The sequence below is a fragment of the Lycium barbarum genome, chromosome 4 (genome assembly GCF_019175385.1).
Source record: "Lycium barbarum isolate Lr01 chromosome 4, ASM1917538v2, whole genome shotgun sequence".
NCBI classification, from domain to species: domain Eukaryota; kingdom Viridiplantae; phylum Streptophyta; class Magnoliopsida; order Solanales; family Solanaceae; genus Lycium; species Lycium barbarum.
Genome location: NC_083340.1, coordinates 109088048 through 109112689, shown reverse-complemented (window position 1 = coordinate 109112689; position 24642 = coordinate 109088048). Strand labels below are relative to the sequence as shown.

At 34.4% G+C, this 24642-nt stretch overlaps 1 protein-coding gene across 6 annotated transcripts; it reads right to left on the bottom strand.

Moving 5' to 3' along the window:
* Positions 1–3903: 3903 nt before the first annotated feature.
* On the bottom strand, positions 3904–14554 carry LOC132636215 (cryptochrome-2-like). Of its 6 annotated transcripts, XR_009581086.1 has the most exons (8): positions 14434–14554; positions 11641–11696; positions 11024–11282; positions 6413–6566; positions 6083–6141; positions 5042–5318; positions 4519–4740; positions 3904–4325 (listed from the first exon to the last, which is right to left on the bottom strand). XR_009581086.1 is itself a non-coding variant. In XM_060352954.1 (6 exons), exons 4-6 carry the CDS (start codon positions 5058–5060, stop codon positions 4264–4266), a joined length of 303 nt encoding a protein of 100 aa, XP_060208937.1. In that variant the 5' UTR covers positions 5061–5208; positions 6083–6141; positions 6413–6566; positions 11641–12243; the 3' UTR covers positions 3913–4263. The 6 variants fall into 6 exon arrangements, 4 of the variants coding, with proteins under 4 accessions (XP_060208937.1, XP_060208936.1, XP_060208935.1 ...); XR_009581085.1 differs by lacking the exon at positions 11024–11282 and having other exon boundaries at positions 3908–4325; XM_060352954.1 differs by lacking the exons at positions 11024–11282; positions 14434–14554 and having other exon boundaries at positions 3913–4325; positions 5042–5208; positions 11641–12243.
* Positions 14555–24642: the final 10088 nt, after the last annotated feature.

Below are 24642 nucleotides of genomic sequence, written 5' to 3'. Positions count from 1 at the left end.
ATAGATAAAAGATAGAGAAGAGATACATTACAGAGCTTGAATCTATAAACTTCTTTTCGGTAATCCCTGCATAATATATATATATATATCATAGAAACTACAGTTAGTTCGTAGCTATAACTTCGTCTATATATCCGCATTTGAACAGAACAATTATGAATTTCTGTGTGCATTAAGAAATTATATGCAGTTCAGTAATGATTGTTTGTGAAAATAGCCTATTAGCCACTTCGTATAAACACAAATATTCACAAAAAAAAAAAATGTGGTGAATTTTCTGTTGAATCCCCTTTACCCTTGAAGGAAGCTATAAGTCTTGAAAATGGACTTGATACGCCCCCATGTGATTTGCTGAAATGTTTTCCAAGCATTACTCTACATTTGTAGAAGACTGAATTAAATCAAATTTTTGAGTACCGAATCAGAGAATTTGGGCTTAGATTACATTGTAATTCAGATGATGGTGTCATTGTTGCTCCCAATACATGTTCTTCAAGCTACTCGATGCAGAAGTATTTATTAATTCTTGTAATTATTTAATTCAAGACGTTGTAGTGTTTGTTTTGTTGTTTTTAACTCTCTTTCTTCAGTTTTATCTTCCACAATCAGCTTATTGTAAACACTACACCAAATCACTCTTTGAACTGAAGTCCAACCTTCAATTAACTAATCCTCATGAACCAGTAATACATCTTCTATATCAATATTAACTTGCACCATTTTGCAATGTAAAACCCATGCCCCAATCTTTTGCCTTATTTATTTCCACCCAAGTTACTCAACTATAAGAAAGAATTATCATAAACAAGAAGTTATTACCTTACGTGAAACCGATATAACAAAAGCATTAGTAATTGACAGGCGCAACCCAAAAAGTTGGAGGAAGATGCAGCCTGTGGAAAACAAATCTATATCAAAATCTCATCACCAAGAATTGGGTAAAACCAAATGAAGAAATCAGCAGAACTCACAGATTCAAAAACTGAGAACAAACAGAGAAACCAATGAAACTAAGAAGAAAAGCTGAAAACATCAATAATCGAGCAACACGACTTTAAATCAAAACCAAACCGATCAATCCACCAGAAACTAATCATCAAACTATCTCTGTAATAATCGTCAAACGCTGCGAACACCCATAAGATATATCAACAAAATAACACAAAGAAGTGTCAGTAATAGACAACACCAGCAAAAAAAGATGGAGAAAGATGAAAAACATCACTAATTTAAGAGACAGCCAGTCAACTGGAAGGGGAAAAAAATAACCAAACGAAAATTTCTTACAGATATTTATTTAATCTATCCTAAAATACCCAATTTAAAATTCCAGGTCAAAACCTCAAAATCCAAATAAGCACAATCAGAGGTCCAATCTATAGCGAAAAATTAGATCATAAAACTATGGGGTTACCTTGAATAGAACAAAAATCAAGCTTGAAAGTAGCCGGCTGGTTTCATAGAGTTTGCAGAAATCTAACTTGATTAAACTAATTTTTGGGGAGAAAATAGCACGATAATGAAAGGGATAAAGAAATGAGCAGCTAAGCAAAGGGAGTAAGAATGCCCATCAAACAGAGATAAAGCAATAGCAGAACAAAGAAGTGATGTTTTTTTTTTTTTCCAATTCTCATATTTCTTGGAATTGATCAAAGCTTTTTCCATCCAAACTTGTTCTTTCATAGAAATCGCAAAAAGAACACGCCAAATTAAAAGTAGGAACCTACAGAAAATTGAACTCACCGGAAAAGGAAAGAAAACCAGTAGAAAACTGATCTGATGAAGGATGGCAAAGGGGAGAATATTGCAGACTACTGATCGGATGAAGGAAGGCAGAGGGCAGAAGATCGTAGAACATGGTGGAATTGTAATGAATATGTGATTTATTTTAATTAATTGGATCAGCCCGAAATTACAGTTTTACCCTTGTTCGTCCAAGGGACTAATGCTTATTAGATAGTTAAATTAAATAAACTAGACGGCCTATGTCCGTGCGGCACGGGCCCAACACTTTAGATTATAGTGCATTTATGTATATGTAGTTATTTTTTAATAGTGATAATATATATATATATATATATATATATATATATATATATATATATATAAATACTGTTAATAGGGGTGCACTTTTTTTTTTGACATTATTAATTTACACTATATATATATATATATATATATATATATATATACTATGTTCAAAACATGATTAATATAACATTGTAGTTTGTACTCCGTATCTAAAACTTTATTATATTAGTGTTTGCTACGAATATAAAGTCTGCACTTTTTTTTACATTATATTTTTTTTAATATGGGGTTCACTTTTTTTTTTTTATATTACTTGATTTTATTAATATGGGGTACACTTTTTTTAACGTGAGTTTAAAGATGGTGGGTTCCACTTTTTATTTTATTTTATATTGCTTGACGTCGTTTAGTATGGGGTCCACCCTTTATAGGGTGCACTTTTTTTTTGACATTATTAGTTTGTACTATTTTTATGCATATAATATATATATACATATACTAGGTTCAAAACACGATTAATATAACATTGTAATTTGTGGTCCGTATCTAAAACTTTATTATATTAGTTTTTGCTACGAATATAAAGTCTGCACTTTTTTTCTTTAACATTATATTTTTTTTAATATGAGGTTCACTTCTTTATTTTTTATTTTTTATATTGCTTGATTTTGATAATATGGGGTTCACTTTTTTTTTCCCATGAGTTTGGAGGTGGTGAGTTCCATTTTATTTTTTTATTTTTTTATTGCTCGGTGTTATTTAGTATGCCCCCCCCCCCCCCCCCCTTTTTTTTTAAGGGACAACGGATGACGAAACATCGGTCTAAACCCATGCTTTATATAGTTTTTTTTTTTTTTTTTTTTTTTTATATTGCTTGGTGTTGTTTAGTATGGGGCTCACTCTTTGGACATTATTAGTTTGCACTATTTTTATGCAGATTATATATATACACTATGTTCAAAACACGATTAATATAACATTATAGTTTGTGCTCCGTATCTAAAACTTTATTATATTAGTGTTTGCTATGAATACAAAGTCTGCACTTTTTTTTTACATTGTTTGTTTTTTAATATGGGATTCACTTTTTATATATATATATATATATTGCTTGATTTTGTCAATATGGGATACTATGTTCAAAACACGATTAATATAACATTGTAGTTTGTGCTCCGTATCTAAAACTTTATTATATTAGTGTTTGCTACGAATACAAAGTCTGCACTCTTTTTTTGACATTGTTTGTTTTTTTAATATGGGATTCACCTTTTTTTTTTTTTTTTTTATATTGCTTGATTTTGTTAATACGGAGTCCACCTTTTTTTTCCCGTGAGTTTGGAGATGGTGGGTTCCGCCCATTTTTTAAATATTAGTAGTTGTTTAAAATATGTGGGCCCACAATTTTAAAAAAAAAATATTAGTAGTTGTTTCAAATATGTGGGCCCGTAATTTTTTTTAAACGACGACGAAAACAGAGTGACTGACGACGATGATATAGATAGTAGTGACGAAAACAGAGTGACTGACTACGACGTTTCTATATAGTAGTAACTAGATGGCCCGAGCCCGTGCAGCGCACGGGCGAATATTGTTATATAAAAGTGATTCGACTTTCGCAAGGGACATCCTTATTTGTTTACAGGTTACAAGTAATACAATCATATTGAGCATTAAAAGGCTACTTAATGAGACCGTAAGGTTCAAACGCAGATCATATGCAACTTTTTGGTGCCTGCACTAAAAGAGATAGACATGTTACATATTAAAAGTTACTTGGACAAAGTTGAGAAGCACAATCCTTTCTGTTAGTGCGTTTAAGAGAACATATATCTTTTTATAAGAAATATTTTTAATGCAAAACAACAATCAAATGTCAAGCTGGTACTGAAGAAAGCATAGGAAAAAAGGAATCCTTTAGGTATGAAAGGATTCCAGAAAATCTAACATTACAAAAGTGTCAATAGAAAAAATCAGTATTATACTATACTTTTTAAGTTCTGAATACATTTACGACTTAACAGCGGCAGGTGTTTTCTTTGTTCTATCAAAGCATTTTTGGATTCTCCGAGTCCAAAAACTCTACATAAAATTACCTTCAGGAAAATGACAAAGAATATAGGTACTAAAAATAGGTTTGCAAAAGGCAGAAAGATGAAAACGTTTTAGTGAAAGCTTCCTATGAAACAGTCCACAGCTCCAAATTAAAAAGACTGAAGTTAATGCACTTTTTCACACTGCAACAGAGCTGTTTTCCAGTCCCAGTTCCTCAATCGAACACATTTTAACTGATCCTGTCAATGAGAGAGATGAATTATCAGGTTTCCTAGAGGTATACGATACAATGTGCATTTAAAATATGAAGTATTGGAGAAATGTTAAACATCTTTCAATATCCATATTAACAATATTCACCATGTTAATGTAGAATATCAGTGTATTTCCAAATGTTCAAGAAGAATGAGATTAACTATTCTTCAGATATACCTGCGGCTTGAATTAATCTCGAAGGAGGAAGGTGTGAAACAGGATTGTTTTGCATAAGCAAAGACTTCTCCCAGTATGCATTGAATGTTGTAAAAACTTGTCCATCATCATCATAGACTTCCCATGGTTCATTCAGTAAGTCCCCATTGTAGCTCTGAACAGATATGCCAAGTTCTCCCAGCTTTTGCTTGATATTGTGGTCACGAACAAGTGCAACAGGATCTAAATCAAACGGAAAATTGATCATGTACTTTATCAGAATCAGATATCGAGCACATGGAACTCAAATATTTGAGTAGACCCATTTTTAAAAGAAGACGGATTTCTGGACATATGGGCCGGATGAAAAACCTATCTATAGTCAAGAACAATAACAAAGCTAATTGGAGCTTGTTTGTTAAGAGAGTTCAATGAATTAGATCTATCACATCTGCTCATAATACAAACTATCAATAACATGATGTTTTCTGCACAGATTCTATAACAGTAACTCTAACAGCAAAAGCCAAAGGTTACTACTTACCATATAGATGATTGCACATAACTTTTGTTGCTCCAACAGCATCGACACACTCCAAGAGAGCAGACAGTGTACTCTGAGCTTTTATCAGCAAAGTTCAGCTCCAAGAGATTTCAAAGACTGTTCCAAGTGAATTAGAGATTGCTTCAGCCACCATCTTGAAACTCTACCTGGATAAAATTGCCCTTCTTTTTTAGGACACCAAATAAACACTGGTAAAATACTTCCATTTCTAGCAGCAGCAGCTAAAGCTGGATTATCCTGAATTCTCAAATCCCTCCTAAACCAGACAATAGTGTTAGAATTGCTCTCCATTTCAGTTCCCACAGATCCTAAAAAGATTGACAAAACCAAACAATCCCTAACCAAATATCTTCACTTCAGCTCTTGAATCCAAATCTCAGAATATCATAAAAATTTAATCTTGCTCAAAATTCAGTCCAATTTTTCATCATATTCCCAAGAAAACCATCAGACTAAGTGAAAAATCATATTTTGCCAAAACCCAACTAAAGCCAACCAGTACTTATACTCACCAAGATTCTCACAAAATTGGACAAATCCAAACAATCCCCAACAAATATCTTCACTTCAGCTCTTCAACCCAAATCTCAGAATATCAAAAAAATCCAATCTTGCCCAAAATAAAAATCATATTTTGACAAAACCCAAGTAAAGAAAACAAGTACTAATACTCAAGAAACCAAAATCAATGTCACCCCATACCAATAATTCCACACAAAAAAACTGTTAGAAGAGGACCAATAAGGAGTTAATAAGAAATTTAGTACTGAATTTTAAGTACCAAGATTGGAGTAACCAAAACAGATGATTAGATAAGACAAAATTCAAGAACAACTATTGGGAACATCCCATACGGGGTATCAAAATCTGCTGGAGATGCAAAAAGATAGTAAGTATATATAAAAGATTAGGCTTCCTGTGATCAAGTGGAGTGGCCTGAAGACAAAGTCCAATAGCAACACTGTAGAAGAACTAAAAGGCTACAATCACGTTTCTGAAATACATAGGAAAAAATAGTACCTAGTAAGCTTTTGGTATTTCAGCATTGATGTTGCTGTGGAAAACCACATGCTGCATAGCTGCCAAAAAACAAATCAAATAAAACATAAGTTTTAGTCTATCGCTGCACCAAACTGCCACTACCAAGGTAGTCATTATCTTGCAAATTAACATGTCATAAATGCTATTCTGTATAAAATCACCGTAGACAATAGCTTTTATTTGGTCTTCCCGTGAATGATTCATAAAAAAATAACGAAACAGATATACATAGGCAATGTAAGTAATTGATTTGAAAATATTATACATACATAGACATAAATAATTGATTTTTCTAGAAAAAGGAAGTACCTGTTCATCTTGAAAGATCATGTTTAAATATTTTATCTTTCGGTGAGAACTTTCTCTTGGTTTGCATATATCCGCAACTTGCACTTTACAGGTCCAGTCTGGTATTTCAGGAGTGATTGCATATATACCAAGTCGCTGTGTCATTTTATATCCCCTGAAAAATAAATAAAGTGGGTTAAACAATGAAATAGTATGATAAAGGAAGTAAGGTTGATGAAAAATGTAAATGCAAGTAATAACTTACATATGTTATATGAATAGTTAGTAGCTTTTTCAAAGTCCTAAGAGAATGCTTTATGGATAATTTCATTATATACTATATTGTAGGTAGAATGATCATCGGGATCGTCTACTGTTGCGGGTCGGATTAATATCTTTACACAGTCTGAACTTTTTGTTCTTGATAAAGCAACATAAAGTTGACCGTGTGAAAAGACAGGTTCACGTAAATAAATTCCTACGGAATCTAATGTTTGACCTAGAGCTTTATTTATAGTCATAGCAAAACACAGTCGAATAGGAAATTGTGTTCTTTTAAATTGAATAGGCAATTTTTCGTCTTGTGAACATAACAATGGTATTCGAGGAATAAAAACATGTTTGCCTTTAAAGTCACCACTTGCAATTTTAGCACTAATAATATGAGTTTTGAAATCAGAACAAATTAAGCGTGTACCATTGCATAAACCTTCAGAAGGATTTAAATTGCGTAGTAGTATAATTGGACAATTTTGCTTTAGAACTAACTTATAAGGAGACAAACCAGTAGGATTCAAAGTATGGAGGAAGTCTTCAAATTGGCTTTGATCTTTTGGCTCTATAGTTTCATCAATTCGAATGAATGTCACAGCAGTTGTGGGAAATTCATCTATGAACATCTGATTAATTTCATTTACGAAATCATTTTTGGTCGTTAAGATAACACATGATGTTACGGAGGATGTATCAGACATGAGCATCTCTAGATTGGGATAAACGGTTTTGAATAAAATATTTAATGAATCTTTCTCATTCGTAAAAGGAATAAGAAATGATTTTGGAACCTTGATTTTATCATGTTCATTAACTTCTTCTCTTCCAACTCCAATTCTTAGTAAATACTCACAAAATGTAGGATCTTTGCATGCACGCATATTTTGTGTCAAACGGAATTTTTGAAGATGATCCCAGATATTTGAATACAATAAACATTCACGTATGAAATCCTTTTTTGTTCCGCTTTTCACAACAGGTAAAGTCTGTCTAAAATCGCCTAAAAAAACTACAACTTTTCCACCAAATAGTGTATTTATACCCATAAGATCTCTCAAGAGTGAATCAAAAGTCTCAACAAGTTTTTTCCTAGCCATTGATACTTCATCCCATACTATTAGTTTTGCATCTTGAATTAAAAATGCAAGCGAACTCTGTTTACTTATATTGCAGCAGTAATTTTCACCTACATCAATAGGAAGTTTAAAACGTGAGTGAGCAGTTCGTCCTCCAGGGAGCACTGAAGCTGCAACACCAGAAGTTGTTGTGGCTAAAGCTATAAATCCTTTTGATCGTACAGTAGCTAATAAAGCGCGGTATAAAAAAAAATTTCCCGTTCCTCCAGGCCCATCAATAAAGAATGTTCCTGGTTCATTTGAGAATATTTTATTAAGTATGGTAATGTACGCTTGTTCTTGTTCTTTATTTAGTTTTTTATATAGTAATAAATCTTCTTCAGTTACAATTATGTTTCTTTCTAAATGGGTGTCTCTAGCCTCTTGCATTATTCTAGAAGATGTAAAAGATGTAATATTTTCTGATGCGAGTTTAAATTCATTGATATTCCGTCCCATTGAATGCAATATATCATTTATGTGGTTTAGAACTAAATAACGAATGTTTTTTGTTTGTATGTTTGGCATAGCTGTAAAGTCTTCAGACATGGAGCTTTCAAATCTTTCCCATAATTCTTTTGGATTAGCAGGACTACAATTTACTAATAGTGTAGAAAATAAATGTCGTAGACTATAAGGCATTTGGTAATTTGCAGCTTCTAACATACATTCAATTAAGTTATTATCAGAAGCTAAGAATCCTCTTTTTTCTGCAGATTCTCTAAATGTGTTATAGGATTTTCCGTTTACAGTCTTGAGATCTTCATATGATTTTGGTCCTCGTATGTTCATCAATAATAGTCGAAGGTAGTATCTTTCTCCTTCTGTTGGATGACAACTAATAATACGTCCAATAGCATAACCTTGTCTTCGACGTGACCACATTTTATCAGTCATTGACCAAACAAAATGTTCTGGGAATTCTTTGTACAATAAGTTAAGTTCTATGTCATGTTTATTTTTTTCGTTCATTGAAAAAAATTATGTCAACATTGTTCTTCGATTTGTAGGATTTTTAAGTATTGAATTTAGATTTGTAGTCGTTTTAAAGGAGACAAATTGTTGATTTTTAAGATGTAGCTGAAGTTGGTATACATTGGGATTCATCTCATTGAGATGAAACGCAAACAAACGCCACATAGCTTCTGGAGGTGATAACCATCTGCCTGATCTATATTCCTTTATTTCATCTATGTCTGTATTATTAGTGTCATTACTTTGTAGATTGAAAGCAATTTTATAATGCCCTTTACAAATGTATTCATAGAGATATTTAACAACTTTAATAACTGCACAAACTTCAACATTTATGTGACAATTAAACTTGCTTAGTAGATATGGATTGTAAGGAACTACCTATGAATTGTCAAGATATTGGGCTCTAATTTTTACAAATTTTCCAGTATCTCGTCTCCTATATATTGGATATGAATTCTGACCTTTAGATGTTTCATTGGCATAACTTTTGGGGTATTTAAATTTACAATATCCCTTTTTCTTCATGCACGAATTTGTAGGATTTAAAGTTCCACAAGGTCCATGCATCATATGCTTAATAACCAAAGAATGTAAATATTGACTTGTATCAGGATTTGGTAGTTCGGCACAAACAATTCTATCATAAGCCTTAGGTGTCAATAATTTATACTCATCTTCAAGTATAATAAGGAAATGTGCATGAGGAAGACCTCTTTTTTGAAATTCTATAGAGTACATAAAAGCAACAACCTTTCCGAATATACTTTTTTTAACTATATCTGATTTTTGTTCTTCTAGTTTTGCTTTAAATACTCGGCTTATTAAATCGGGTCTATTTTGTATTTCATCAGTTGGTAGTAAGAAATCTTCTATTTCTTGCCATGAAGGATTACATGTCATGGTCAGAAAGATATCGGGTTTTCCAAATTGTTGTACTAATGCAATGGCATCCATGTATCGACGTCGCATATCTCTAGGACCCCCAGTAAAGCTAGCAGGAAGGAATGTTTTTCTGCCAATATTTGAAGCCACTCTTTCTCCTAGTCTTAAAAGATCAATAAGTCTTGCTAATACTTCAATTCGAAATAAATCTTGATTGACTAACAAGAAGTCTAATCTTTGTGTTTCCACTTTTATGTATTGATCTACAGAAAACTATTGGAATACTCTCCCAGAATGTAAAGTATCATTTTCTTCATCATCTCTAATTTGAAGTTTGTAACAGTAATATTCACGACAAGATACAGTGTTCTTTTTCTGTCTTTCTTTCTGCAAAATTTCTTGTTAAATATCAAGAAATCCATCAATTGAAGACATGTTGGATACACTTGGAATGTTCTGATGTTTGCAAGAAGAAGAATTTCTAGGGAAGTTTGCTTTTTGTATAACTCTTTGAATACCACAATGCCAACCGTTTTCACCATAGGGAAACAACAAAGGATACTGTAATGCATCGTAACAACCATAGTAATAGTGAACCAGTTGGTTAGTGTTGCTATGTGTGTAAACACGAATATGTGGTGTAGAAGTAGGGCTGTCTAATTCTTCATCAGTCCATATAGCTGCAACTTCTGAAACACTGGGTAAGTTGTATGTTCGTTGGTCCAAAGCAGAATCACATTTAAGTGCGATGTAGAAGTTGGATAAATCTGGAATATGTGTTAGAGATTTTAGAAAAACGGAGTATGGATTAATTTTTAGAATATCGACTAATTTCGCAATAACAGATCTATTGAGGTTTTCTGAAAAGGCCATTCTATTAACTATATCATTCTCATTATCGTAAAAATAAAGTTGTAAATTTCTTGCATTGTTATCTGTAGTACTGAGGCTATTAAGAAAATGATACATTTGTCCTTGAACTTTAAATGTGTAGATTCCTTGAGTTCTTTGTGCCAATTCCTTATCGTACTTTACTCCAAGTGAAGTGAATGTAAACATATTATTGTATGTTCTAATATAAGTACGAAAATGATTGGATTCATCGGAGTTGCCGTAGTAGAAACTTTTTAATTCAGGAGGTAGTTGGCGTGAAACTAATTTTACTGAACCATTACTACAGCAAAAGCTTGGGGTTTCATATTGAAATCTTTTGGCTTTGCAGAATCTACAATTTGGGACCTTTTTTAAAATAGTAGGATAGGAAGGTAGTGGATTGATATTCCAACAACCTACCTGTGTTGATTTGCGGCCTGAAATATTTTAATTTTGTAAGATCTAACGTAAATAGAGCGTCGAAGTAAAAACGAAGTTTGATTTAACCAACCAATTCGAGAAGAAGAAGGTGTCTCTTGAATGAACAGAGTAGGTTGTCCCAGAGCAGGTTCTCCTGAAATGATGCTTTTCTGAGTAGAACAGTTAGGAGTACAATTTTCTAAGAGAGTATGTCTTCTCGCAGCATATTCTACCCGACGCCGTTCTAGAAGTGATGCCTTTTGGTCAGGCGGCATTTCTTTATAGGCAATACGACGTCTAAGATTTTTCTCGATTTGGACGTTCTTCGTCTTTCTTTTTTTGTCAGACATCTGATTTCAAAGTACTCAGTTAGAACCCCCCTTTTTTTTGTCATAGTTAAAATTTAATATATTCTTACAGCACACACCCATATAATTAAAAACAAAAAATAGTAATAAAATATGAAGATAAATAGTTACAGAAATCAGATTGGTGGTATCTCTGCCCAAAAAATTATACTCACATTGATGGTATCTCTTGCTTGAGATGGCTTTTGACATGGAAGTTACTAAATAATTACTCTAATAAATCTAAATCAAATAGACTCTTAATCTCCCCACATCTTGTTAAATAAATAAACTGATCAAATTTGGATATATAGACTAACTCAGTAATTTAATAATAATGTGAAACCAAAGGCAAAATTACCTTTAAGTCGCAACAGTGTTCCTCTGTGCCCCTGAAGCAACTTTACTTTCCAAACACTGCGCAATCAAAATTGTAGGACCATTATATGCCAATTAAATGGATGGAAAATGTAGGTGATTTTATATAATATACAACAGTCACTGAGAAACATAAAATGATTTGCAATAAAAAAGGTACAAATTAAAAGGGATACAAACCAGAATCAGTACTACTTTGGTTTTGCTTAACCTCACCCTTTAAAACCCAAATTTATTATTGAAAAGTGAATCCCGTTAGAATAAATAACTTCCAAATTTGCATAATGAAACCCCACATATATTCTTTCTTCTTTGTTCATTTGCTATTAGGTTAAAAAAAAAAAATTATACAAAACCTCCCATGCTAAGCCAATTGGCAAAACAAAAACAAAAAATTACACAAATTTTAATTTAAAGCCTGAGTACTCAAAAATATTATATAAACCTTAAACATGCAAAAGAAAATCACATTTATGTGAAAATGAATACCTGCATAGCCTATTACACAAACAGATTCACCAAAACCCCTAATTTCTCCGTCAATTTTTAGAACTGTCCAAATCGCAAATATATAGAACAAAACAAAATGGAATTTAGGTGACTGCTGTCTCGTATACCTTTTCAAACAACATTTTAGGGCTAATCCTTCAAAAGCCTCGATACTAAAACCTTTATTTAAACCTGAAACATGCAAATAAGTAGTCGAAAAATCTACAACAATGCCGACCGGTATAGCTTATTACACAAACAAAAATATTACACCAATGGCTGCAATTTCAGAACAACTTTTCAGCAGCAAATGTTAGCTTTAAAAGACTGAGTTCTCAAAAAGTTTATATAAACCTTAAATATGCAAGAAAACCACATTTCTGTGAAAATAAATACCGGCTTAGCCTAATACACAAACAGATTCACCAAACACCCTAATTTCTCAACAACAACGAATTATCAAAAATGCGAAAATATAGAACAAAGCAAAAATGGCATTTACGTGACTGCTATCTCGGAGACCTTTTCAAACTACCTTTTACAGCTACTTCTTCAAAAGCCTCAATTCCTAAGACCATTATTATTTAAACCTCAAAAATGAAAATAAGTAGTCAAAAATAATACAACAATGCAGACCGGTATAGCTTATTACAGAAACAAATTCACACGTTATAATCCCAATCATAACACCAGTCAATTTCTTTCTACGACAAGAAATTGTTATTAGGTGTGTATGTCTGCGAACTTAGGTACAACAGATTTAGAAACAGAATTTCACGACATCCTCAGAATTCATTTCAGTCATCAATTCACTCTTACTTGTGCACTAAATTAATATTGCTGAAGAAGCTACAGGAAAAAATTGAAAGAAATGGGAATTATTTATTTATTTATTTATTTATTATTCATTCAAGTAATAGAAGAACTGATATTGCAGTTGCCTCAGCAGTAGCTTGGTCCTTGAAATCTCTTTTGATATCTGTGTGGGCCTCTTTGTCTCTTTTGTGCATATTCAAGTAAATTTCCTGAGTCTGAAGTCTCAATTCAAGCTAGAGGAGAATGTTCTTGTGAATTATTTCAATAAGTCTCATACTCTCTTTTTGATCCTTGAGAGTGCATATGATATGATATCTGTAGTTAATTATATTAGTTGTTTTACTATCGGTCCTAGATGTCAAAGTCATCTCTGAGAGAAAGGGGATGGAAATGTGTAAGGTTGTAGGATAAGTTGTATCTGGTCGACCAAACTGCAGCGCAAGGTAAACTTACCATAATGGTTCTCATTTGATATTCAGGTGAAAAAAGAATAACGTGTGGTCTTATAAATGGTCTGATATGGGGTTGCTAAAGATCAATTTCCTATCATCTATAGTTTCGTATTGAACAAAAGTGTTCACTGGCTGACTGTCTAACCGATGGTGGTTGAAATTTACAACTAAGCAGAGGCCTTAATGAATAGGAATTAGAGGGAGTTGGTTCCTTTTTTGCAGAAAATGCAGAGAGCAATAATTGTTGAAGATAAGAAAGATACACAGATCTAAGCTTGCAAATAAAACAGGAACTTTCGCTGTGAATTCTTGCTATAAACTGTCACAAGAATATACTTTAATAGTCTAATATAAATCAAATTTCTCCGACGATATGGAGCAACCAAATTAGAAAACGCAGTTAACAAAAGCTCTATATTTTCATTATAGTCCTGCTTAGAGTAATGGTTTCATGGGAACAACATCAAAACTAAGATTCTACTTTATATATTATATTATATTATAAAGATAAATCAAATTTCTCCGACGATATCGAGCAATCAAATTAGAAAACCTAGTCAACAAAGCTCCATATTTTCATTATAGTCCTGCTTAGAGTAATGGTTTCAAAGGAACAACATCAAAACTAAGACTCAACTTTTTACCCAAAATTAGCAAGAAGGCTACTAAATCACCGAATTCCAAGTGCAGTAAATGTAGCCCCAAAACTCAACAAAAAATTAAACACTGTATTCTTCAACCGGGTTTGTCATTTCAAAATTTTACAATTTTTGACTTTTTAAAGCAAACCCACCACCAGAAAGCTAAGCAAACAAACAAAAAGAATAAGAAGAAAGGAAGCAACCAAAAGAACCCACCAGAAAATCGAAAGAAGCAGCAGACAATAGCTCAACAGCACAATGGAAAAAAAGCCAAAGAACATTGAAGAGAGAGTTCATGGAAATTCTGACAATAACAATGAATTTAAACCATAAAATTGGTAAATTTGAAGAAAATTAGGGCAAGAAGGAGAAGCATACCTCAAGGGTGAAGACGAAGATGAACACTTCCGGAGACACGAATTGAGGGTGAAGAGTAAGATGGAGACTTCCAGAGGTTTTAGAGTGAGAAAACAATCTAGTGCGATAAAAGGATCTGTGTAGGATGTATGTAGAAGGAAAAGGATTTGTGTAGGATGTATATAGAAGGAGAAAAAACAGTTGGACCAGATAAAATTACCGGAATACCCTTCGTCGTACCCTGAACTTTCACTTATTAATAATCTAAATAAACTAAATAAAAATAAACTAAATAAATAAACTAAACTAAATGACATAAAGTTCTTCTAAAAAAAAGATATTGTTGCGTCCAAACGCACACGTAAGTATACGTAGTCGTACAAGTAATATAGTGATTTTAGAAATCGGATGTCGAACCCACAGAGAGTTATGATTAACCGTCAACTAAATTAAACTATCCAAATTATCTATAGAAGAGATGAAATTCGAAGATTGTGATTATAAACTAATTGAAGATAAAAGAGACAAATAGTGAACTTCAACAAAGAAAGAACGGGTTTTTATATTATCAATCAGACGAATGTTCCAGGGTTGCGGTTGGTTCACCAATCCCGTTGAGTTTTCGAACTATTTCCCTTTAATCCGAATTGTCGACAATTGCTAATTTACCGGATTATTAACTCTCGCAGTATTCTCCCGAACTACTACTCGCCTATTCAAAACGCCGCCTATGTTCCTATGGAATTGACTTGTTAAGAACGCAGTTCGTTTATGGTATTTAATTGAACGCGGTGCCTAGGTATATTCCTATCCTAGCCACAAATCCTAGCCCAACTGTAGGGATAATCAGATCACGCCCTCTTTAATCCTTCTCTAATCTAACAACATCTTTCCCAAGCATGTATATTAGATAGTCAATAGAACCTAACTGTTGGCCAAACAATCAAGCAATTATGAACAAAATTAAAGAAGCAATCAAGCTCAACAACTCATATTAAGATAAGAAATAATCTCCAAACATCAATAATCATGGTTTACCACAACCCTAGAATGAGAAGTTTAGCTCCACATAGACATGGAGGAAGAGCAACAAATCATTCAAAGAAAATATACAAACTAGTAATAAGGAGAAGAAAAGATAAAACCCAATAATCTCCGGCCTCCACGGCGGCTCCTACTCTCTCTAGGTCAAAAGTCCTCTATTCTAATGTAAAAACAACTATTTATAAGCTAGGGCAAATATGAGATAAGTGGGCCCAATCTCGATCAACTTAGGAGAACTGACGTCTCTTGTGCTTTGGTCATGCGTCGCATGACCATCGCATGACTATGTCTGTACATCCGCTGTGCTCCGCACAGCCAATGCATAACAGGTTTGAGAATCAGAAAGGGGTATTTTGTGTGTTGGGTGTGCGACGCACAGCCAATGCATGAGACCCTTCAGTGGTCGTATTTTGCCTTCAAGTGTTGCAACCTCCTTCCGCTCACTCGTCCAACCCGCACTGCCTCAGAATCAGCCAGAATTGCTCGGATTACCCTTCATTGGTCCTTGTTGTACCCGAAAGACTTCAACGTGACCTTCTTTTCTTTTTCTTCTTCTTTAATTTTGCTCCAAATCTCTTCATTTTCACAGTGTAGCATTTTCAAGTTAAACCGCCTAGATTCCACAATAAAGCACAAATTAGTCCCATATCACATAGTTAATAGATGTTAGGTGTATTTAATGCATTTAGCTCTAAAATACAGTATAAGTATGGGTAAAAGATGGCGGAAAAGTGTATAAATACACCTAACATCACCACTCCACACTTAAACCTTTATTCGTCCTCGAACAACACTAAACACACCCAACTTCACTTTCGATTCTCAACACGCTACCTAATTGAACAGGTCTGTATAGGAACAAGGTCACTATGGCAATTTAAACATTTACGAGCAAAGATCTCAAGCATAACACGAATTGCACACATGCCAACAACTTCGTCAAAACATCCTAACCTCTAAAACTGACTTGCTCATATGAATATAGGCAAAAACGGTCCTGCCGCCTAATTAAGGAATCAAACATGTCACCAATCTCTTACCAATTATGTGCCCTCACTTCAAAGAGAGTTGCCCAAATTGTTTTCAATAAACACACAACAAGGGTAATAAATAGAAAGAATTACGCTCACTCTCACAAGAAAATTCACATGATCATACGACATACCATAGGCTTGCCGTTAATGTCATACTCTATTAATAAAAGTACATTAAGAATAGGATGACATAGGACTTTTATGGTTGTAATGTCGGCTAAGGGACGGGTAGAAATTATTTGGGTAAATAGTGACTAACCTCCCTAAGCAGTTTAAGACATATACATTATCAATCCTTTATGCACTTCCTCTTGTTTCATCAATATTTCAACCATTCTTTTTCACTTCACCTTATGCACCCTTTAACATTAAGCACTTTTTTTTTTTTTTTTTTTGCGTACGCCATTAGCAAGGAGAATTTTTTTTGTTAATTATTTATATTTTTTTCACCCCTACTAACAACACACACTAACTATATTCACCAAGTGCACCCTCCACTTTATTTTTATTTTTTTAAGTTTCCACCTTAACTTCCCTTTATATCAACCTCCCATTTACTTTCAAGTGCTAGATTTCTAATGTGCTTTAGGAGTCCGGGATCAAATATTACAAGTTATACCAACAAAGGGAATGGCTAAAGATGTGGCTACCAAAGAAAATAGGCAAAAGGCTCAAAGGGGTTAACGAAGGATATCACATATGGGTAGGCAAATAGATGGTAAAAAATTATGGCTAACAAAGAAATGCCTATATCCTTTCCTAGCTTAACACACCTAGTTTCACTTTGTAGACATACCGGGCAGGTTCTAGACATCAATACGATACATGGAGTATATACAAGAACACTCACCACACATGGCACACTCATGGTTCAAGATGGATCCACATTGACCTTCTACTTAGCAAACCAGGACAAGAATTCAATGCAAGCATTATTAAGCCAAAAATTTAACACAAGAGTCAAGTAGAAGAGCTTAGGTGTTCCGAAACAAGCTATTATTTTTAAGCACAATTTTATTTTCAAAAGTTCGAGAATTGCTCTTGTTGTCAATAGTGTACCTAATCCCGAGCACCTAGCATTCAATTGGTTTCAAGGGCTCTCATCTCCACCTTCTCCTAAAAAAAAATTAATCCTAAAAAAATAAAAAATTACCCGATTCAAAGGTCCCCCCCTCGGGAAAGAACCAAGGCCATAAGAAAACCCAAGGGTGCGGATGATGAATGCCACTGATGAGGGACTTAAGAAGTTACTAAAGAAAATCAAAGAAAAAAATCTTTTTCGAATTTTTCAATTTTTTTCAACACTAAAACTCAAAACTAATAATAATAAAACTAAAAAAAATCCTAAGGCATATTAAATCATCATCCTCAACCTTACCAGGGACGTATTTCCCACCCCACACTTAAAATCATGTAATGCCCTCAGTGCATATAGATGGAAAAAAGTAAAAACAGGTAAAGCAAGAAATACTCCCCGGGGCCCTCTAGGACCTAGCTAGCAACATGCTCTCATCATTAAGGGTCGGCACGACCCCACACTTAAGCTCAAACATGCTCCTCAACTTTCAACTTCGGGTACTCAAACTTCCCCTAATCTGCAAAACAAAAACAAAATAAAACAAAAAGTGACACTATAAAAATAAAAATCTATAATTATTACACATTGGGTTGCCTCCCAATAAGCGCCTTAGTTAACGTCGTGGCATGGCGTGAATCAACATCACCACTTTTCCCTCCACTTTGAGGATATGAATTGCGCCCCTAATTTTGCATCAAATTTTCTGCTCCGCTCCTGGGGCGGTGGTGTGAAAATAAAGGAACCAAGCAATAGGTGTCGCATCTTGCACTTCCTGGACCTTAAGTGAGGAATGTCGTTTTGCCCTTTTAGTGTGGTAAATTTTAGGATATAAGGGTCTTGTTCCTTATTTATACACTTCTCCAAAAGCTTGGAGGGCTCGATTTCCATGTCACCAACCAAACATAATGTAGAAAAATATTTAGAATGAGGACCAACACCCCCCAACTCCGAAACTGCCTTATTTTTGACATCCTCACTCATATGCACCCCTTTAACATTAGCATCATCAACAATATTCTGGTCGAATGGTTGGAATTCCTCTTCCTGCTCCACAAGTAGGCTAGTATCCACAACAACTGGTGGTTGGGCATCAAACATCTCAACCTTTTTATTCATTAGAGCCTGCAGGTCATGGATATCTGAGTCAAATTTGTCTATCTCTTGTCTGAGCTCTGTTCTGCCTTCTATCAATTGTGTCGCCATGTTTGTAATTCCAACGTGGAGAAACCCATGAAATTTCATTTGTTGAGCTTGTTCCGTTAGCCAAGATTGGCTCACTATCTTTGTTTCTTCGAAGTTATCTCCTTGTAGGAACTCACTCTTTTCTTCTGTTTGAGGTTCGTCTTGGGTATTGACTAAGCTTGTAACTTGCAGATTACAAGTTTCATACTCGGCCTGCATCTCTGTGAGTTTGGCACGAATCCAATCCATGGCCTTCTTAGTTCTGCGTTTTGCTCTCTTATTGATATGTCTTGCTCCACTATTTTTTTCATCATATCTGTAACCTGAGCAAGACTCTCTGCATCCTCCACTTCATAACTCCTGTTAACATCACAAACAACAAGAGAATCATAATAGGGGCTCGGGGATGGGGAATAAGAGTTAGGACAACCATTCCAATGGCCATCTTGACCACCACATATACTACAAACATTCCGCTCAAAGGATTGGGTAGGTGCGCACAACCCATTCCCGAAAATATTATGACAGTGTTTCCACAGGTGGGGTCCTCCACAAATCAGACAAGAATCACCAAAATAGGCACAACCAATATTCGACCAATATTTATTCCAAGATGCCATATCAAGAAAGATATCTAAACTACTAAATTAAAAAAATAAAAATAAAAAAAATAAAAAACTTGAATAGACAAAAAGAAAAGTAGAATCTAGATAAATAGTTAATTTCTAACTCCCCGGCAACGGCGCCAAAAACATGTTGCGTCCAAACGCACAGGTAAGTATATGTAGTCGTACAAGTAATATAGTGATTTTAGAAATCAGATGTCGAACCCACAGGGAGTTATGATTAACCGTCAACTAAATTAAACTATCCAAATTATCTATACAAGAGATGAAATTCGAAGATTGTGATTATAAACTAATTGAAGATAAAAGAGACAAATAGTGAACTTCAACAAAGAAAGAGCGGGTTTTTATATTATCAATGAGATGAATGTTCCAGGGTTGCGGTTGGTTCACCAATCTTGTTGAGTTTTCGAACTATTTCCCTTTAATCCGAATTGTCGACAATTGCTAATTTACCGGATTATTAACTCTCGCAGTATTCTCCTGAACTACTACTCGCCTATTCAAAACAGTTCGCCGCCTATATTCCTATGGAATTGACTTGTTAAGAACGCAATTCGTTTATGGTATTTAATTGAACGCGGTGCCTAGGTATATTCCTATCCTAGCCACAAATCCTAGCCCAACTGTAGGGATAATCAGATCACGCCCTCTTTAATCCTTCTCTAATCTAACAACATCTTTCCCAAGCATGTATATTAGATAGTCGATAGAACCTAACTGTTGGCCAAACAATCAAGCAATTATGAACAGAATTAAAGAAGCAATCAAGCTCAACAAGTCATATTAAGATAAGAAATAATAACCAAACATCAATAATCATGGTTTACCACAACCCTAGAATGAGAAGTTTAGCTCCACATAGACATGGAGGAAGAGCAACAAATCATTCAAAGAAAATATACAAATTAGTAATAAGGAGAAGAAAAGATAAAACCCAATAATCTCCTGCCTCCACGGCGGCTCCTACTCTCTCTAGGTCAAAAGTCCTCTATTCTAATGTAAAAGCGGCTATTTATAAGCTAGGGCAAATATGAGATAAGTGGGCCCAATCTCGATCAGCTTAGGAGAACTGACGCCTCTTGTGCTTTGGTCATGCGTCGCATGGCCATCGCATGACTATGTCTGTGCATCCGCTGTGCTCCGCACAGCCAATGCAGAACAGGTCTGAGAATCAGAAAGGGGTATTTTGTGCGTTGGGTGTGCGACGCACAACCAATGCATGAGACCCTTCAGTGGTCGTATTTTGCCTTCAAGTGTTGCAACCTCCTTCCGCTCACTCATCCAACCCGCACTGCCTCAGAATCAGCCAGAATTGCTCGGATTACCCTTCATTGGTCCTTGTTGTACCCAAAAGACTTCAACGTGACCTTCTTTTCTTTTTCCTCTTCTTCAATGTTGCTCCAAATCTCTTCATCTTCACATTGTAGCATTTTCAACTTAAACCACCTAGATTCCACAATAAAGCACAAATTAGTCCCATATCACATAGTTAATAGATGTTAGGTGTATTTAATGCATTTGGCTCTAAAATACAGTATAAGTATGGATAAAAGATGGCGGAAAAGTGTATAAATATACCTAACATCAGATATGACATAGTATTGTAAAACTTTTAAAGCACATAAATGCATGTAAACAAATCAAATGCCATTGATATAGTAAATCTTTGAAACACAACGAAAACAACAAAAGCATACTCGACTTATTATAGAAGATTTTGACAATTGAATACCCGTTGCATCATCAAGTAGCTTAATGAGATTTGTTTCCCCTTACTTGGGCTTCATCAAGTGAAGTTCTTCCCCACCTGCAAAGATATAGAAATTCGAGTTGTCAAGAAGCAGACAATATTATGCTACAACTGTAGTAAATAAAGGTTTTAGACATCATAAGGAAAGTCGCAAATGTCTTTTAAAGTTAGGGTTTTAGACATCATAAAGTCATTCAATTATTTAGATAAGAGTATTTCGTGCAATTATTGAGTGGAAGAGTGAAAAAATAATACAACATTTATTGTAGAAATCCTTGCTAGGAGTCTAATTAGAGTCTTTCACTTGAAAAGATGCTTAATTGATAAAGTAAACTTTTTGCATTGCAAAAAAAAAAAAAAGCAATATTTCAAACATAAAAGAAATTCCATGGCCAAATTAATGATTCCTTAACGCACATTGCAGTCCACAAAAACATAAATTAGCTTCGTATGCAAAATATTATGTGAAACAACTCAATCAATGGTGACGAAGATCTAAACACTTGCTCGGAATAACTTTCTTCATATCATCTAGATCAAAATATTATGAGTGAAAACTTCTCAAAGAAGTAGAGTATTTTGTAGAGTATACAAATCATTAATCACTAACACCAGTCAACATGTACCAGCATATCTTCATTAACAACTTTCTTTCTTGCAATCTAGCTCCAACTGTAACATTCAATGCTTTGTAAACCTCAAGTAGAGGTATGTCGGGGAAAATGGTATTAACTTCAAGTGCAAATTTATATTTATCAATATACTCAATACACTTTTCCTCTCAATTTTCATATCTCATTCCCTCTTATTTTTTTCTTTGAAGTTCAGCTACTTTTTTAGTTCAGGAATGGAGAGGAAGATTAGAATGGAGATCTCAAGAGATATAAAGTAACTGAAAACAGAACGATCTAAAATGGGTTGTTAGTATTGAGTCACAGCGGTCAGCCCATTGGACATTCAAATATTTTACTCTAACGACATATAATAATCACAAAAGACCAAAAAATCATCAGCAAAGCAAAAAGAACCCTTTAGCCGAAAGATTGAGATTTAGCAAAACCATTACCGTAAATAAAAAATACTATTCAAAAATATTGTTTTCCTTTGCAACACATTGAATAGAAAAATATATAATTATGTTAAAATGGAAAAGCATGTACTAGTTGTAGAACATATTGAATATAAGTAGAGTGTTAGAGACTCAGAAAGAGAACTGTCAAGTTCTTGTCATGTCCCAAACAGACGTGAGTGGCACCCACACTATTCTTATAGTGGGCGAACCAATCCCTTAACCCATTATTAAGCCAATTCCAATTACTTAAACCAATTAATAAACACTGCTCATAAATAATAGCATAAAATGTCTGACAATAAAATAAACCAAATGGAAAGTGCGGAATCTAGCTATTACATTCCCAAAATCTGAAAGTCACTATGCAAGGACTCTAACCAACAATGTCTAAAGAAGAAGTACTGTCTAAAAATAAACATAATGTCTGGGATGAAAATAGAAATCTGAAATAAAGAAAGATCTTCAGGCGGCATGGCACGGATAGGAGCTCACCCTCGGATCTTGATACGAACAACCTCAACTAGATGCGAGGTCTAGAAGACGTCTCTAACTCAAAATCTCCACTCACAGAAAAGTGAAGCAAGTGTAGGTCAGTACAAAAAACACATATCGGTAGGTATCATAGGTCGACTAATATTAGTATCATGCATACATACATAAAATAAATGAAATAGGCAGACAGGCACAACAAACATGTAGCACACATAAGATTCTTCAAATAATCAACTTTCAGAATAAGTCACCAATTATCACAATGAAACACCAATGCTCAAGCCAAAGAAGTAAAATAAACTATAAAGTTCCAACTCTGTCACATATCTGTACACGCATGCTAAATGGTAATGTTTTCCCCAAATAGCCATGACCTGCAGGGGACTCATGGTGTCCATGTACCACTCGTTCCGAAATGAACCTCGAACCACGAGCTCACACCCTATCAAATATGCCTTACAAGATGTATATATTCCATCTCAATCATCATCAACAGCGCCTCATAATCAAATCACAAGGAATGACTCAGGAGCACGTATCAAGTCAAAATCAATGAAGTATAATCAAATAACACAAGTCACAATAAGACTCGCAAATAATCTGCTCAACATAATAGAATATGTCACTAACATCAACTCATCTCTGAAGGGTATATATGAACACCTTCCTTTCAACAATCTCGAGAATACAATTCAAGTTTATCAGCCTTAACAATGGAGAATCACTTCACACAATTAAATTATAAAACTAACAATAATCACCAAATTTCATGTCCGAAGTCCTAGACATGCTTTATTCCATAGATTCTACGAGATATACAATCAACTAATCAAAGTCTAACTCAAGTAAACCGTAACCAACCTCGAAGCCGAACTGGAACAATGCACTCACTCCGCAATAGCATTTCCTTTCCTCAACACTTCGGAATGTTCAAAGTCTAGAATTACAATTCTAAGTAAGTAAAGGATTATCAACTTAATAATAACAAATCAGGGATGAAAATCCCACCAATTCTACCCTTAATCAAATGAGTTAATTATCCTTAGGGTCATAATCATCCTAAGGCTAGTCTCAAGCATCATATTCAATCAATTAACGAGTTCTCTAATCATTCCAACCTTACAAATCTGGTTTTAGCCAAAGTTCCCATTTTTACTGGAACCCTAGGTCTCAACAAACAATTCCTACCATTGAATATCCAATTCTCATTCTGTGAAGTGATAATCTCTACCCTTAGATGATTAAACAATCAATAAACAACAATAAAAAATACCCATTAATATTCTAGGGTTTCTTTGCTATTTGTGTTCTACCCTTCAATTCCCATTAAAGGTCCTTTGATTGAAATAAGAATCAACTAAGAACATTACGCATAGAAAGTTAGTGATTAAGGCTTACCTTTAATGGAGAATAGTGTCCTAGCCTTAAAAAGTCGCCTCTATGCTCTTGGGAACTGCTTTTGGGATTATCTGAGGAGTGGGGTCGAAATAAGGTATTTAAATCGGGTTTCTAACTTACTGAGGTCCGCTACAGCGAGCAAAACTTCGCTGCAGCGGCCATTTGGGAAACCAACCCTTAGCTTTAGCGGTATCGTGGCAGCGGAAATCCTTCCGTTGCAGCGGTGGATTTTGGGCAGTGGGCACGAAAATTTTTCACTTTTTATACTTTAGTCTCTAAAAATCATTCTAAGGCCCTATGAACACAAGCCAGCAAATAACCAAGTTAAAAACACATTATAGACTCACTTATAAGTCACAAAACACAACGTAAAACACACCCCAATTTATTTAGGCCCGCTCATTTCTAACTTCGGGAAAGTACTAGCAAGGGTAGAATGGTCAATGCACGCATAATGACCAAGCGGGTTGTTACAGTTCTAGAGAGAGGAGCAAACAACTCATCAATAGAGGAAGAAGATCAATAATTTTGGTTGTCTGTGTTGGAGAAGA

What these genes read in the sequence shown, in the direction of transcription:
- LOC132636215 (XM_060352954.1), bottom strand. An exon ending in GAGATTAATTCAAGCCGCAG is followed by an intron (nt 4,326 to 4,518) that starts GTATATCTGAAG and finishes TCTCATTGACAG; the next exon opens with GATCAGTTAAAATGTGTTCG.